This window comes from Lepeophtheirus salmonis, chromosome 4 (assembly GCF_016086655.4).
Source record: "Lepeophtheirus salmonis chromosome 4, UVic_Lsal_1.4, whole genome shotgun sequence".
In the NCBI taxonomy this organism is placed as follows: domain Eukaryota; kingdom Metazoa; phylum Arthropoda; class Copepoda; order Siphonostomatoida; family Caligidae; genus Lepeophtheirus; species Lepeophtheirus salmonis.
In genome coordinates this window covers 35986671-36004734 of record NC_052134.2, presented here as the reverse complement: position 1 = coordinate 36004734, position 18064 = coordinate 35986671, and the positions used below count along the sequence as shown (strand labels likewise).

The 18064-nt window shown below is 30.6% G+C and overlaps 1 protein-coding gene across 1 annotated transcript in view; it reads left to right on the top strand.

Annotated features, from left to right (window-relative positions):
• Positions 1-18064, top strand: part of LOC121115831 (diacylglycerol kinase eta) — a 110515-nt gene that overhangs the window by 58671 nt on the left and 33780 nt on the right. Inside the window, exons 13-14 of the mRNA XM_040709987.2 lie at positions 4178-4394; positions 17282-17615. Of these exons, the coding sequence (XP_040565921.1) occupies positions 4178-4394; positions 17282-17615 (551 nt within the window). The remainder of the gene's footprint in view (positions 1-4177; positions 4395-17281; positions 17616-18064) is intronic.

Genomic DNA, 18064 nt, shown 5'->3' with positions numbered 1-18064 from the left:
TAAATTGTTTATAACATAAAATCATATGTTTTTTCAAGTACAATGACGTTATACGAAGTTTAATCAAAGATAGCTCGGATTAATTTGGATCTTGTCGTCTCCTATATGTATACAGTATTTGTTCTAGAACTTATCGTGGTGTACTTTTGACATTTTTTTGGAAAAAATGAATTACAGTTGATCGTTCTAGAAACAAAAAATAGTTTTGCATAATATATGAGACCGAACACAAATCGGTCCATAAAGTAAACCGAATCAAAATCAGTCTACAAAGTGAGACCGAGTCTCAACACTAATATATATGAAATTTTTGGGATGAGTTATGATACGCAATACTGTTACCTATAGTTTAACAGCTATATTTTATTTAAAAACTTATATTGGCTTCGATATAGACTTTAAAAATATGTATATACATAATTATTTATCATTCTTTTATTGTGACGATCAATTTTATCTACTTTAAGTACAATTTTCGGCGCCTCTAAATGATTTATAAGAATATTTTATCGATAGAAATCGTCCAAGTATATAAAACTTAATCCATAATCATTTTTTGGAGAAATTATTTTAAATAGATTTTATATTCACGGAACACAAATACACACATTTTAAACTACTAAAGCCTGTCTTGACCATATCAACACGACAATTCTCTTGACACTTAAATCAAAACAAGATTAAATTAATCGATTTAATTTGAAAATATGAAGCCTGATCATTTCGTAGTAATATCATCTGTGGTTAATACCGATTTTCCCAAACTTAATCTTTTTGTTTAAAAAAAAAATTATTCACAAATCACAAATGGATTTGGAAAACTCGTCTTTGAGGTACTTTAGCATGTAAAATTTTGATTCCAATGATTGAAAATATTATATTTAGAAATTAAAGTTAATATAAAATATGTTCAAAATGTATTCGGATCTGCCTAATGTGATCATATGAACACTACCTTTTTCTCAGGAAAAAAAAAGTCTTTCTTTTTGTTATTTACACCCTATTTCACGTTATAGAAAATACGACTTATATGGTAAAAAAAAAAAGAAACATAAATTTAACTTAGTCCCTGGAAAGTTTGAGTCATGTTTTGGAGGAGAGAAACATAACGATCACGACTTTTTATTAGAGTATCTTCAAGCAGCTATGAGATGAAGGAAATCAACACAAATCCCACTATGTTTCTAATAATGATAAAGGCAGGAATTTCTCATATATGGATCATCAATTCTACTTCCTTTATGACTTTCTAAGAGAAGGAGCACTATATATCATCTATCGAGGGGGTTGAGTGTCAGATGGTGATATACAAGTTATTTATACTTTTTTCATCAAATGTGCTAGATGCGGTTGAAAAAATGCTGACTGATATCTCGTGTTTGTTCTTGGTATTTTACTAAAAACCATAACTTAATAATCATTGCTGTCTTATTTTTGCATAAATCTAGTGATGTTTGTTATTCTTATAGAAAATATTCATACTACTGCTTTTCAAATCTAGAGCTTCAAATGACTATAAAACATGACAAAGTTTTTGGAAAAAATAAGAAAATTAAGGATTTAAACACTCGATGGCCACCCAGTACCTCATTGGGCATCTCTTTTTTTAATAATGGGTTGGGTAAAAAGTCATTTCGTATTTATCGCCCCATTTTTCTTACCAGGTATATCTGGTTCATTAATTATCATATCGGATCATACGATGAGGTGTTGTACAGGCGAGAGCATATACTACAAACGCTTTACAGAGAGTATTACGTTTGGCCGGTTCAGTAGTGAATTATAGTTTGTCAAATATGGAGGTCTCATAGGAAGAATTTCGCCATATTTTACATTTTTACTACCAGAAAGAAAAAAACGCGTGTAAGGCGACCGAGAAAATTGGTCACGTATTCGGGACCGTTCCTCTTTCGGTTTGTATTGCTCAACAATAGTTCGAGCGTTTTTCTCCACTTAATTCTGCCATCTACTGTGAACAACTCGGCCGTATGAAGCTGGCGATAAAACAGAGTGGCAACAAGTTATCTAACAGAACGTAGAATATATGGCTTAAACTGAATGATTGTAATACTTATTATGAGACATTGAAATAAAGAAAAAAATTCAAAATTACTTTTTTCTTAACTTATTATACGTTTTTATGTATCACCAAGTGTCACATTTGAGAGAGTATGTAAGAAAATACAAGAACATTAAGGTGTTGGATGCACCCTGATGTACATTTATTTATAAAAAATGAATTAAATCAAATTAAATATTTTATTTAATATTGGTATAGCATTAACAGAAGTACTTACCTATACGTGGTCCTTTAAAAAAAATACAATTTCATTATTTTCAATTGTCCTTTCGCTGAAAAATTTGTCCACTCTTACTTTAAAGCTTTAGATTTGAGATAGGTCTAAGGACTTTCAATTCTCAATTTAGGGGGGTAGTTTACTTTTTGTCTTAATTTTAAAGAAAAAAAGGGATTTATTTTTATACAATTTAGTTGCTTGTGTGCTAAAGAGGACCCCAATCAACCATTTTAAACTCACGCGAAAACAAAATAAATATATTAATTGGGAATGTGAAACTTTTTAATTGTTCATTATTGCTTGAGTGTTGACACACAAATCATATTTACACGTTATTAACCATAGCTAGTGTTGTAAATACTAAACATCTCTTAGTGTATCAGATTTTTGGTAGTTGGCAATCTGGCCTGTTTTATTTATTTTCAAAAGCTGTCTTTATTACTATTTCATTCTTGAGGAAAGAAAGTCTTAGTATAAAATAATCACTCGTACGTATACTCATAAAATAATTCTAGCTATAGTTCATAATATTTATTTGATGTATGACATCAAATAGGGTCTCGATTTTATGTCCCCTTTGTAAAAATGTAAAACTTATCATTATGTTATTTGTGGCTAATTTAAGTAGTGTAATTTGTGGCGTTTCCAAGGAGTAATAAAAATAATATGCCAATAGAAATTGACGATAATTTGACGAAGAGTATAAATATAATCCATACTCCATTTTGATAAAAATCATTCTAGCTTGCTTTTGTGATGACGGGCCACAATTGTATAGGTCTTTTGATAAAGTGTGGTTTAAAGTCCGGAAATTGCGATGTACGTTTACATATATAACTATTTGTATCTTTTACAGGATTGTGTGACTTGAATGAGCCTCTGTGTATATCTTTGTAAGAATAAAATTGAATTTAAAATTATTTATAATTAATTATAATATTATTTTGATTGTATTATACGTTCAAATATCACTCTTTTACCACAAACTATATGAAGGTATGTACCTACGTTCAATTTTATATTTGTGGACTGATAGCTGATTGATTTTTCATCGTTACATTATCCTTTCTTATTATTATGTTTAGTTTTTTCTAAACAGATTTTTTTTCTGTAAATAAATGATGATTTTAAAGGGAAATATAATAAAATAAATATTGAGCTGTAAAAAATACTACCTGCCCGAATTCTAAATTTATAAAATAAATTGCAAAATTACATGGTCAACTCAGACAATTTAAAGAATATTGGGGGAAGAAGTGCTCAGCTTTCATCGAAAAAAAACAACAACATTTGTTGACGAATCGTCTAGTCATAGCCGATGCAATTAAAACTGGTTTGAAACCGTGGTCTGCAATTTCAATCTCATTAAAAAGGTCTCACATGTAGATCTGATTTGGAGTGAATATATGTCCTATAAATGTTTGGGCACATAAAAAAGCCGTAAATGGCTATTGATTGAACAACTTTAATTTTTATGATGAAACCTTTACCTTCCTTTGTTTTGTTTTTTAAAGTCTTATTAACCCTTACGTCACTAATCTACACATTTAAAAGTCTTTTGCAATATGGGCAATATTTTTGTAATAAATAGTTTTCTACAGAAACACCAAAAGTATACCATAAATTGGAACAAAAACTAAATATGCGGACGCCTCAAAGACATTCTAGTACTTGGGACATAAAATAGTAGCCTCGGTCCAGCTCAGTGTTTCAAAAGAGATTACATCCATATAATAAAATCAACAGCTCAACTTAGACGGGTTGATGAAAGGGTACAATTACATATTAAATACTTACACTGAGAATAAGAGACGTGGCAAACCAGTCTTAAAATTCATTGTCTGCCCAATTTATGTATATTTTTTTTTGTGTACTTTTAGGATGACTCTGAAGAAACTTCCTCAACCCTTACAGCCTCTTCCAATGCAGAGGCTCCAAGATCGAGGCGGTCCTCACGCTTTCCTTCAAATGCAGGACTTCTTACTTCTGTTCCAGAGGATGGTCAAATGCCAAATTTTATTGTTAATGAAACTTGTGGGTCTCCAGATCTTCTTACAATAAATAATAACGATATATTTGCTACTCAAAGAGCTTGTGGTAAGTGTCTCTTAATATCTTTTTCTTTCTCCTTATTGAACTCGTAAGAAAATATTACTAGTAAAGATATAATTGTATATAGAACAACTTTGTTCCAAAATTTTAAATATATATGAGACCGAAGACAGTGGTATTTTTTATTTTTTTTGTTCGACTCAATTACACGTAGTTAGTTGCATTTAGATGCATCAAAACTTAACACAGTATACCAACATATGTCTTGTATTACTTAAATAAATTTAATAATTTCACCAGTCAGTATTTTTTCCTCAAACTGTATTTTAATGCTACCCGTTAAAATGTTACAACTGTTCCCATAGCCATGGACGGTTGCAAAAGTTAAAAAATCATGGAGCGGCATAGCTCAGTAGACAACGTTCTCGGACAAGTTATTTTATTCAACTCAATGTACATGGGTTCAATATTAGAGAAGGAATTATCCATTATATATATGGACTATAAAGACAATCCCTAGGTCAAATGGAGTCATTGTAGTGTTATAATGTTTACTGATATTTAATCAGTTAAATTCTATTTAAAAAATTAAAGGTACATATAAAAAAATTAAGCTTGAGTTAGAAATTAAGAAAAATACACTAAATAATATTTTTCAGGACTAAAAAACCTGATTTTTTATGATTATGAATTATTATGTCTCTATGTATTATAGTGGATTAAGATATTAAAATATTTTTAATACATATGACTAATTGTTGAATGTAATCTGTTACTTTGGATAAATTCATTGTTAGATGTCTCTTCAGTATTTTGCCCTGACTAAGAAATATACTTGAAAGCTGAAATTATTAAACACTAAAGACGAAGAAACAATAGAAGTTACAACGATTGTTGCAACTGAGCCTTTTGTACCATGAATTTCAATAACTCAAATTTCTCCTCAATAAGTTATTGTTTGAATGTTTATAAAAATATACCAACCGATAACCAAAGAATCAATAATTCAGTCAATGTTAGTTATTGCAAAAGCAATGATAAACTGATTATATTATTAAAAAAAAAAAAAAAAATCCTACAAAAAATTACATTTACCCCTTATAATTGAGTTTTTAATGAAAATATTTAGAAAAAAAACCACAAAAGTTATGGATTTTTCCCCAATATTCTCCAGCATATTATAGAATTGTAATATTAATGGATATGGATGTAGCTTTTTGAATTTTATTAGTGCAATTTTATTTACTTTTTATAATTTTGTTATGACTCACTTATTGCTAACTCGAGGATTACACAAATTTTGTACAATCTATGTTCGTTCAGATATTGTAAATTATAGGAAATTCACTAAAATCAATTAGATTAAAAAAAAAATGTATTTGACATAAATGTTTTCCATAAGTGCATTATTTATCATCCTATATAATGAGATTATTAATGAAAATAAGGAAAAGTATTAGGACAAAAAATTTACATATTATATTTCTGCACATGTAATTATATACACGTGTCTATATTTTTGGAAAGTTATGGTAGTTAAATAATAAGATTATTTTATTTTTTCTTATTATTTTCCACGAATTGTTATACCTTGTATTAAGAGGATGAAGGTGGAGAGCCTTGTAGATCAAATTCTCCATGCCAAGGACTGTAAATCGAAACCATTTTTAGTATGTACAAAAAATTATTTGGAGATTTTTTTTTGAGGAGAGCAGCTTAGCTGTCATGTCATTTTATTAAATTAGCTACGAGTAGATATGAGACGAAGGAAATAAACTCAAGTCCCACTTTGTGTCAAGTGACGACATAGGTGATAACTACTCAGTTTAGGTCTTAAAATAGGAAGGTTATTTATGTATGTAAAGAGGACGACCCCATTAAATTTTGAGAGGTCAAGTGGACGGTCCCTAATTATTTTATTTTATTTTTAAAGTAGGATAACGGATAAATTTACACATCGATTTTGGTGAAACTTTGTAGGAAGGTTACACATATACGTTAACATTAAGAAACTATTAAATTTTTGAGAGTGACAGTAAAAGTTTAAAGCTTAACTTTTGAACAAATTGAAAAAAATAACTCAAACGTAATTTTAAGAGGTCACCCGTCTCACAAAACAAATTGAGATACATAAATCAAATTCTCTTAAGCCCTCCAATCCGAAGGAGGATCAAATCAAAGCTATAAACAAAAAGGCGAAACGAAGACTGGGTGATCAATATTTGTTCAAGGTTATGTTCTTAGTTGCACACTTTTTTGTCCAAGTTGAAAATTACTCTAAAACTAACTACTTAGCCTCCATGATTTTACTTTTTTTATTGAAAGGACAAGGTAAATTCTCCAAAGGGAAGAAAAAGTTGCATACGTTATAATAGAAAATGACAAAAAATGATATTTTTTGGTGATCATTGTTATCATAAAGAGTGACATATTACGTGGATAAAAATATTTCACAACGAACATGAATCTACTCCAGCTAACCAGTGCGTTTCGCGGTGTACGGTAACTTTATACAAAAGCATATTCATATCAGGACAATTCGTATAAAACACTTTTGTATAAGGGCGTTTCGTATAAAACCATTTTGTATAAATTTATGAAGAAACGGGGCATAGACTTAATGAATTGTCATTTTGTACCCACAATGTTAGGGATGTTTTTTGGTACCGCCGATACTTAAGTAACTAAAGGGTGATTCAAAACGAGCGGTTTTTTCCAGTAGGAACTTTTTGACAGGCGCGCACGAGCTCTGTCAAATTCATACGTCATTTTTACTCAGTATTGTTTTACAATTCGTCATGGAAAGATATATGCCACAACAACGTGTACAAATTTGTCAATTGTAGTATGAAAATCAGCGTTCTGTGAAAGAAGTTTTTTTTTGCAAATTACACCCAACTTATGGTCCACATAATCGACCTTCAGAATCCACAATTAGCAGAATAATAACAAAATTTGAAGGGGCAGCAACTTGCTGGGATGCCTTGTCCTCTGGTAGGCCACGTACAGCTCGCAGCGTAGAAAATATTGCAGCCGTAGCCGACAGAAGATTGTGAAGAATCGATTCACCACTGCTCTCAACAACTTGGCTCGTCGTATACAACAACCTGGCGCATTTTGAAGAAAGATTTGGGTTTAAAGGCATACAAAATACAGCTCGTGCAAGAATTGAAGCCGCCGGACATTCGTTTGCGTCGTTTGGAACATCATTTTGGTGAGCAATTAATTTCACGTTTTGGCCCGGTTAATTGGTTAGATCGTGTGAAATTTACCTTTAGACTTTTTTCTTTTGGGCTATGTAAAAGCAAAAGTCTATGTGGATAAACCAGCGACGATTGAATCATTGGAAGCAAATATTGAGTGTGTTATTCGTGAGATTCATGTCACAATGCTCGAACGTGTCATCGAAAATTGACTGGAAAGAATGGACCATTTAAAGGCCAGTTGCGGCCAACATATGAAGGGGATTATTTTCTAGAAATAATTGTAAAGGATTGTTTTTTCGGTTCATAATAAAGTTTTGACCATAATATAATATTTTATGTGTCTTATTTCTACAATCCAAAAACCGCTCGTTTTGAATCACCCTTTACGAAGAGCCCCTCACAACCCTTCATTGGATCCCGAATGTTCGGAGTGTTTTTGGGTACCGCTGCATCCCAAAATGTGATGGAATTATTGCCAAAACTTGAAAAAATAATTAAGAGTCCTTCACAACGTACAGGCATGTATGTATCTCACACGGATTAACAAGTTGGTCTTAGTATAACGGGTACCCCCCCCCTCCCATTGTATCCCGAATGTTTGGTGGTGTTTCGGGTTGTTATTGGCTTACAATTATAATCTGCTCCTCTTATATGTTCGGGGTACAATTGGGGATTGTGATGGGTTCTTAGTAGTTTCTTCAATTATCAGCGATAGGTTGCATCCCGTTTTGTGACCTGGCGGTACCCAAAAACTCCCCCAACATTCGGGGTACGATTGGAGGGCTGTAAGGGACTCTTAGTAGTTTTTTCAAGTATTAATGGGGAATTGCATCCCGTTTTGGGACCCAGCGGTACCCGAACCCCCCTTCCCCATTCGGGGTATATTTAGGGGGTTGTAAGGGTCACTTAGTAGTTACTTATGTATCGCCGATACCCGAAAACACCCCAACATTCGGGTATAAAATGACAATTCATAAGTCTATGCCCCGTTTCCTCATAAATTTATACGAAATGGTTTTATACGAATATGTTTTATACGAGGTTACCTATTACCACCGTACGTTTCTTCACTTTGTTTTTTTAGCTTTAGACCGAATAAGTTAAAAATATAACGATCTCAAACTGCTTAAGGATTTTCAGATACTAATTGTAATCCTCCGATTATTCTTTCCGCATTTTCTTTTTCTTTTTTTCAAGGCTATCTAAGCTATGTATGCATCTGCTTTTCTCTATTTTAATCATATTCAAATAACAGAATTGTCTTTTGTTGTAAATACATAGATTTATATTATTATAATATATACATTTGTAGATATAGATTGAAAAAAATAATGATTTATATTCATAGTTTGCTTGCTTGAACAAATTCTACAGATAAAATGTTTTCTTTAAAGCATTGAATTTGAGAGTATTTGTTTTCATTTTTACTTACATACATAAAAATAAACAATATGGGATGAGTCAACATAAAAAAACCTTGAACAAAAATCAAGAAAAGGAAAAAATCCCATGTTTTTGTGCTTCATACAGGTCAATGTTTTATGAACATATTTTTGTCAATTATAGGCTTTGTATTTCAGAATTTTATTTATGGTTTAGAAGCTTTATTTGATTTAAGGGACTTATATTCGTTCCAATATTACCTTTTGAATCTAAACTATCAATTTCTCATTTTTTTTATTGTGAACATCAATTTTGGCAATTTTAAGTGAAATTTGTTGTACATCCAAAGGGTTAATTAGAAGAATTTGTTGTTAGAACTTGACAATAGTTTGTTGATAAATACAAATGTAATGCATACTCAATGATTAAAATCGTTCTAGCTTGATTTTGTGTTGCCGTGTCACATATCCATTCGAACTCATGGAAATAACATGAACAGCAATGTAAAAAATCTTTTGACGGAGTAATGTTAAATTAAATGAAACATGACGTCAAAACCATTTATTGTTTTTAAAAAAAGCAATATTAATCCAATATGACGTCTTCCTGACGTCATCATTCCACTTTCTCAATTCTTCTTTTTAATAAAAATAAACTTTTTGTATGTGAATTATTGAAGATGTTTGTAGCTTATATGTATGTAGAAAACTATGTGGAAAATATATTGGTTTTTTTTTTAAAGTTTGACATTGTGTCATTTATTCCATTTCATTTAGCTCTAAGTCTCATAGGAATTTTAAAATTAGAGTAACTTATCTGCTTGCAAGATACTCCAAGTTAAAAAAATTAGTTGAACAACAATTTTTCTTTTTTAATTCATGAATATTATTGTATTAAATATTTTTTTTCACGAAAAAAATATGTTGATTTCTGTTCCGGTATCAAATTTATGATGAGTATTTGGAGTAATTAGGAAAGAAGGTTGAAAGGCAAAACGTGGAAGGAGAAAACTTCAAACGTAGAACGGACAATTTTTATGAAAGGGCAACCCGGCGTTGCTCGGACCAAGGAGGGAGTGGAAATCACGTTGAAAATGATCATTTTTATTCATTCTTGCTGTTTAGGCCTAGTGTAGTGTCAGTCCTTATTTGAGACTAAAGACTGTAGTGAATTTATGGCAGAGCTATTTCTCCATCAAAGGATTCGGAGGTGAGCTTTTACAAATTTCCCATAAAAGATTCTCAAAACCTGGACAAATGGCTCAAGAGGTATGATTGACTAGACACCAACAGCGAATTTAAGTCTATAAAGTCTGCATTGTAAAGGGACTGATCTTATCACTGAATCAGTAGATAAATCCCGTAATAAAGTCCAACGAAGTTAAGTAATACTTTCAACAGTACTGTTAAAATTTTTTGTGAATTTCCTTTACAATATTTTTGCAAATATTGTTTAATGTTTGTCTGGACAATGAAATTATATCAAAGTTCAGATCCATTCCTTTCAAATTCTCAAAATTATGCTCTTTAGTATTGCAATTTCTTCCCTCGTAATTTTAGTAATCAATGTTACTTATAAATTACAGGCTTCTGAACGGAACGCAAAATTGAATGGCGTTCGCTGAACGGAACGGATTTTTTTTTTTTTGAAGGCGGAATACTAAAAATGGTAGTTTAGCCTTCCGTTCCAATAGGTGGTACTAATTACGGAAGAGGTGTAGTTGTCCACGGGATAAGTATTCTAAAAACACGACAATGCAAATCCAGGGGCAATTTTTGAAATTGATTAGGAACTTAAAGCCTCCACCCCTGCAGACACCCCTGATATTAATATTAATGTAAATGTGAATTTACACTCTAAAAAGTACATAACTATTATTTATGTCCCTTTTACGCAGTAATAATTTAATTGATCTTGTACTCAATGAAACACATTCTTACGCTCTTTGTTTCTTATTTTTGGCTGTAATTTTTAGTATGGATTTAAAGTACTTCACATTGAGTGGATATTTGAGTTATATAATATATTCAACTTTACTGGATGCAATCAGGGTTAACAGTATTTCTACTAATCTTGGCTGAAATATATTTTTTTTCAATGTACCCTACATGTCAGGGTTTATTTGAAAAAAATTTATTTATTTTTATGAAAAATACACGAATCATATATACAAAGATTCAATCATTTATATTTATCAAATGACAGTCAATATTTCAAAGAGGTATTACGGTCAATTAAAGTAATTTGGCCAAATATTGTCTAAGAAATATAATTTATGAATTTCCTAATTTTATAAATGTGGCGGTGAATTTTGGATACTTAAAGTATCATTAGTGGTATCTCCAAGGGATTAATTAGAATCATTTGTTCAATGAAATGAACTATAATTTGTTGGAAAACGAATTCTATGTTCAATTTTGAGATAAAATATTCTAGCTTTCTTTTAGGTTGACGTGCTACAAATATGCAATTTTATTACAATGACTCAGTACTATTAAAGGTTGGTCATAAGTTATATAAAATAGATTTGAATAATTAATTATGAATTAATTCATCTATAGTTACATATGCGATTTAGAGAAGATCGAAATGATTGAATCACAAAAGACAAAGCTATAGTACTTCTGTGAAAATAAAATATTGTCATTTTTAGTCGGCTATTAGGGTTTTGTACTTGAGTTTGATTTTTTTTTAATAATTTCCATGGATATTTTAGGGTAAAAAAGCTTTGGCGCCCCCGACATACATGAAAGCATTTTCATTTTTCTACATTCAATTTAATTTAGCAATCTCATTTTGAGTATCCCACTTTTTTATTCCTCAAAAACTGTAGAGCTTCATTTAACGAGCGCGCTAGTGTATGTATGTATTTATACTGTATAAGCCCTGTACTACGTTATAATTGGAACGCTGAACGTAACGCGGAACAGAACGAAAATAATGGCTGAATGATGAACGCTGAACAAAAAAAGAAAAATTGTACGGAACGCCAAAATAGCAGAATCCTTAAAAGCCTGATAAATTATATAAATCCACAGGCGGTTGAAAGATGATGCCATGCCATGAAAATGGCCGAATCTGGCGAGCTAGCTCTCATCCCCACCTCCAAGGTCAACACAAGCATCAACTAGAGCCAAAAGATTGGAGTTAAAGAATGTAAGACAATAAGTTCTGGAGTATTCAATGTCCATAGAATAGACTGTTTTGTCAATTACAAGATATCTATGCCAAACTCTTGAGAATCATTGCCCTCAAGGTTTTGTTGCTCTCAACTCTAAAAGTTGTACTTGTCAAGTTCATATATTCAGATAAGAAATGGCTAGACATTCCTGGAGGTGAAAGAAGACATATCCTTCGGGATTTTCTATACCAAAGCTGAGCTAAATAAGAGCCTAGTATTACAATGTATAAATTCAGACACTAAAACTAACTCCTGTCACTGAAGACAAGTTTTCTGGGCTCCACGGACAAAGAAAGAAACATTTGTGAACAGCTTCTTAATTTCTTCAACTCAGTAGAAATGAACCAGGTTCAATCTTCCGAGTTTTCATTCATAATGGAGCAGATGTAGTATCTTATCTTCTAACATACGAAAGTTAAAATATATTCTGTGCTCCTTCCTGTTGCTTTGATATGGCACAATTTCCTTTCAAAAAATAGAACTTCTAAAACGGTTGTACGATTTTTCAATAAAGGAATGAATGACCTGTAGTTACAAGAAATATATGCTACATAAATCAATTTAATATATCGGGCTCTAAAATAAAAAAATGACTATAGCTAGTGCAAAAAAAAAGAATTAACTAAAAGTGAATTCTTCTTGTCTTATCAATCTTTGATGTCTATACGAACCATAGGAATTTTGTAAATGTACTAAGTTATAAAGGAATGAAAAACTTTTTATTTAACAAATACTCAAAATAAATGTTTTACTTATTTGACACCCCTTTCAAGTCCATCTATACAAAGACGAAAATATGATAACATCTGAAAACCTAACCTTATTTCTAAAAGTATATATATATGTCCTGCAAATTGTAGGTCATTTCAGACAATTATAGAAAATCTCCTGACTATAAAACTTTTTCCCAGAATCTTCAACAGCAGCAAGAAATAGTATTTTATATTGACGAATATATATAACAATCTTTGTTAATACTCCAATGAAAAATTCTAAGAAAAGAAAAGTCAAACTTATAAAATGGTTGTATGATTTACTATAACAGGAATTACCTGTAGTTACCTAAAAATAGTTTGCATAGTTTATGCATAAATTGAAAATATTTGACTCTAAAATAACAAAATGATTTTATAAATAATCTTATCAATCTGTGATACCCATATAAGCAAAAATAATTTAGTTATACTTCAGTGAAAAACTTTTTATTTGACAAATATCCAAAGCATACTACTTAAACCTAAATAGTTTTTTTTACTTGACACATCTCAACTCGTTCAAGTCGATCCGTTTAAATCTATAAAAAAATATATAAAATCTTATCCCTGAAAGTAGATTAATATGATAAGCAAATTGAGAACCTTATGTAGAAATCTCCTTGCTATATAACTTTCTCTAGAGCAACGTTTCCCAAAGTGGGCGATACCACCTTCTGGGGAGCAGTTAGAGCAAAAAAAGCAGTAATTACATATTATTTCATTTAAAAAATGTTAAAAATGTGACAAAAAGGTAGCAGAAATGAATATGTTTAATAAAATCAAGTGGATAGAATAGAAGTATACCATATTGAAATTGGATCAATCATTATTGGTGCCTTTATATTTTTCCTGTACTCAATATACTATTACTCTCAAGTTGCAAACAAACTACTTGGATAGTAGCTGATCTAATGAAACGTCATGAGGATTATTCTTTATCTCTTCCAAAGAATTTTTCAAACTGTCAGGGTTACCAGGTTGATTTTCGTTTTTTTTTAACATGCCCATTCTTTACTGGATTTTCATCAGAGCAAGTTATGAAGTCTATACCTCTCAAGAACATTTAGTTCAAGGAAGAATAAAGGAAATTCCTGAAAAGATCGAAGATAAACTATGCAACATAATTAAGCTTGCAATTAGACGAGTCCATTTTACAAGGAAATGAATATGCCATTCTCGCTTATGTTTGTATTTGGTTCAAGAAATGATATTTGTAAGAAATCTTTTAATAAATACAAAAGGAGATTTGTTTTTTGATATCATTTGTGATTTTTCCAAGTAGAAAAGCACTCACTTGCTAACATTCTTGTAGTACAATAGATGGTGCACCACCATGATGGATCGTCATCGTTGCTTCATCAGTTTCTTGAAAAGCCGTACCTATTTTACTTGCAGTGATTTGTGCAATCTACAAGGAGCTTATGGTAGCATACAAATCTTAGTGGTCGACTTCACACATAAATTAATATTATAATCACATCAGAAAATAAGATACAGGCGCATTCTCTCAATTCCAGACTGTTTCGACAGCTTGGCATTGATAATGATGAAGATTTTTAACCTTTATGACTACACATAGAAGTTACAAGGCTAATGAAGGCTAAACTTAATGAAACTTTTTTATTCTTTGTTAAACTTTAAGCTTGGCTCTAATTCAAAAAAATTGTATGATTTATTTTAAAATTAAATCTTGTATCCAACTGAACAATTTATGTCAATAATAATTTTCTAAATTCCTCTTCAGATCCTATCAACACTGAACCCATTTCCAAATCAACTATACATTAGGTACATTTATAATTTTAATACTGCCAAGTATATTTTCGGGTATGAGCTTTGCTAAATTTCATATTAATTAAATAGTTTTATTTGAAACCATAAAGATTTCTTCCGCTCTTGAAACTCAAATATGAAAGAAAAGATAAGACTTGTTGAGCCGAATCAGATTCACAAGAATTGTAACTTTCGAATAAGAACACGCACAATTATAGTTTTATCATACAACAGGGGACATATCAAGCTGTGAATCCCAAACACAACGGGTTACCGTACATTACACAAATTTACAAAGTAAAATTATACGTTGAAAACTTTGATAAACCACATATCTTCTGAAAGGATCATTATTAAAACTTTAATTTAGTTTACTAATACGTTTGAATTATCAAAATAAAGAAAAAAAATATATAAGAGCACTTATATCCTGCAGGTTACCAATCAATACTAACAATTTTGCATCCCTATCGTTGAACCATACTCCCTCTCCATTTCTACTCATCTAATTTATTGAAACCTACAATAATAATTGACTTTGGTTATTACTATATATTATCCAATATACAGGGAACTACTAATAACAATTAGCAGATCTGGTCACTGTTTCTCTACCTATATTTCTAAAATTGTCGATACACTTTTCAACGTTGGGATATAGATTTTTTCATTCTTTACTGAAGATAAAATATTTGCCATCATCAGTACAACAATAGAAACAATGCCAAATTTCATTCGACCTAACATATGATTGTACTTCCAATATTATATTTTATCATTTTATATATATTGATAGAAAAATATCATTATTCTATACATTAGACAAAAAATGTTTTTAAACTAATGTAAAAAAAAATATGCTAAATGAATATCGAAAGTAATATAAATTAAGTTTTAATTTGTGTGGGTATAAAATGAAAAGATTAAGTTAAAAGGATAAATAGAATTTAAGAATTGATTAATTTAAAATAATGAGACATTATTACGCGTCAGATAAATTTATCAATCAATGTTCATAAATCATCCTAGTCATTTCTCATTTTTGTAGTTACAGGAAAAGAGAGAGTCAGCCTCTTCGTGTGAGCGCGATATATTTATTTCCTTTCCAGTAGTTCAGTATTCCTTGACTTAATATATTTATGTATTATTATGAATTTAAAAAAATGGTTTTATAAACTTTAAATAATATACCAACATATATGAATGAAAAAATTTGTCTAGATGAGAAGTCCATATTTATATTTTTTAACAAAAATTCAAATCGAAATTTGTGAAGAAAATTGCAAAAAACTGTTTCACACTAATTTTGAAAAAAGAGTTGTAAAAAGCATTTAGTGAGATAATAGAGAGGACACAAACCTACCAAGTTTTTTTTCTTTTTTTCATACTCGTAACACCAAAAATGTTACGTAAGGAGAATAATTTGACTGTAATATTATGGCCTTTTAGATAGAATTTATCCATTTCTAATTATTTCATTGAGATGGTGAGTTTTCGCTAATTTGGGTGCATTTTGCAACCACTCCATAGGATTAATTAAAATAATTTTTTGATAGAAATTGAAAATAATTCCTCAAAGAATACTAACGTTCATTGAGAAAAATCAATTTATCTTGTTTTTTTGTTGACGGTACAGTAACATATCAGACTTGGTCTCGCTCACATTTTTTCTGTTCATTCGTTCTTTTCGAAAAAATTGCATTTCAGCACTCAGTCTTAATTTTTTTAAATGAAACTATTCTATGTCATTACTTTTTTTCCAAATACAGTTGGGAACGAAAAAACTTTTTCCCCCGTGGGCTACAACAAATGACGAAACTTATTTTTTTAAAGCTTGCATAATTCCCCTTACGAATTCATGGAGTGGCCATAGTTACCTTCAAAATAATGCATGATGCCCTCTGTGCCCTTAATGGATAAAAAATAATCTTGTTGGTAAATAAATTTGGAGAAAATGATTACATCCTTTACATTTTGCCACTTGGTTTTGGTTATTGTTCTAGGGTAAAAAATATCTTTGGAGAACAATAAAAAAGGAGGGAAGAAATAGATATCGGAAAAACAAACAATCTTTAATTCATTTTTCTACGCTCAGACGTTCAAAAATGAACTTAAATCATAAATGACTCTCCTTTTCCGCTCAATCTTCAAGTTTGACATAATATATGAACAATTTGGAAAGTTTCTAAAATATATAACTGAAAAAAAAAAAAAAATTAAATACATTAATTTCTGATAGATTATGCTTCAAAAAGGAGCTTTTACTTTTATTACTTTTTCTTTAGTTGACTTACACTAGAGTGATTCATCAAAATATATCTAAGGTGTTGTCTGAAGTGTAGTACATTAACATTTATATTTCATGTGTTTGTTATCTATACATCAAATCGAGCTATCAATTAAATCCAATTAAGATAATCGTTATGTTATGGAAAAGCATAATCGAAAATGTATTTCCACAACAAAATGTTTATATAGATTAGCTGTTAGTACGTTATTTAGTATGTGAAAATACTTGTATGACTAAAACTTATATACAAAATTACTTTTAAAATTCAATAGAAATTATCTTTCATTTTATTCCTAATTAATATTATAATTAGATATTTACTTATTTTTAATTTCTGTGAATAGGGAGTCGTCGACTGTCTGTGGGCGCTATGGTTAGTTTATCTGCTCTCCGAGCTGGTGAAACAGCAGGGAATAGCACTTCTGGCATTGAAAAATCCAATTCATCGATTTCTAGCTTCAATACCTCAACTCCAAGTTCAGTCTCAGGCATTTCATCATCTATAGGAGCTCGAACCACCAATAAAACTATACCCATCATTAATCCTCTTGTTAAAACTCCCAACTGGCCAAATATGGAAAAAAATCAAAATGGGGGAATTGTATCCATGGTGGTTTTGGCCTCTGCAGACGCTCTTTGTGCTCCTGTTACACCCATTATGGACTGGACACCTCCACCGTAAGTATTCAGTTACATGCAAGAGTTGCTATTTGGTACACCAGGTCAACATACCGGCTGGAAACTTGAAATTTGCACATTCAAATTATTCAAAACTATGAAGATTCTAAGTAATTTTAAGGGATGCTAGTAAAAAAAAAATGGAGAAAATAAAGCATCCCCATATTGCCAAGATGATAATCTCATTTAATATTAATTTTGGCCGCATGTTTGGATAAAGGCATGAAAGGTGCCACATAATAGTGTCTTGGCTATGAATACAGCTGTTAATAAGCCCTAGATTAGAATGAATCCGGAATACATTTGCAATAATTACATTGCCTTCCAAACAGTAATTGCTGCTAGTTAGAGCCGAGGCTAGCAAAAGTGAATAAATATATATCTGTCCTACCTTAGAATAATTTGTAATAAACAATTATTTATTTGTAATATGAATATTTTAAAAAATA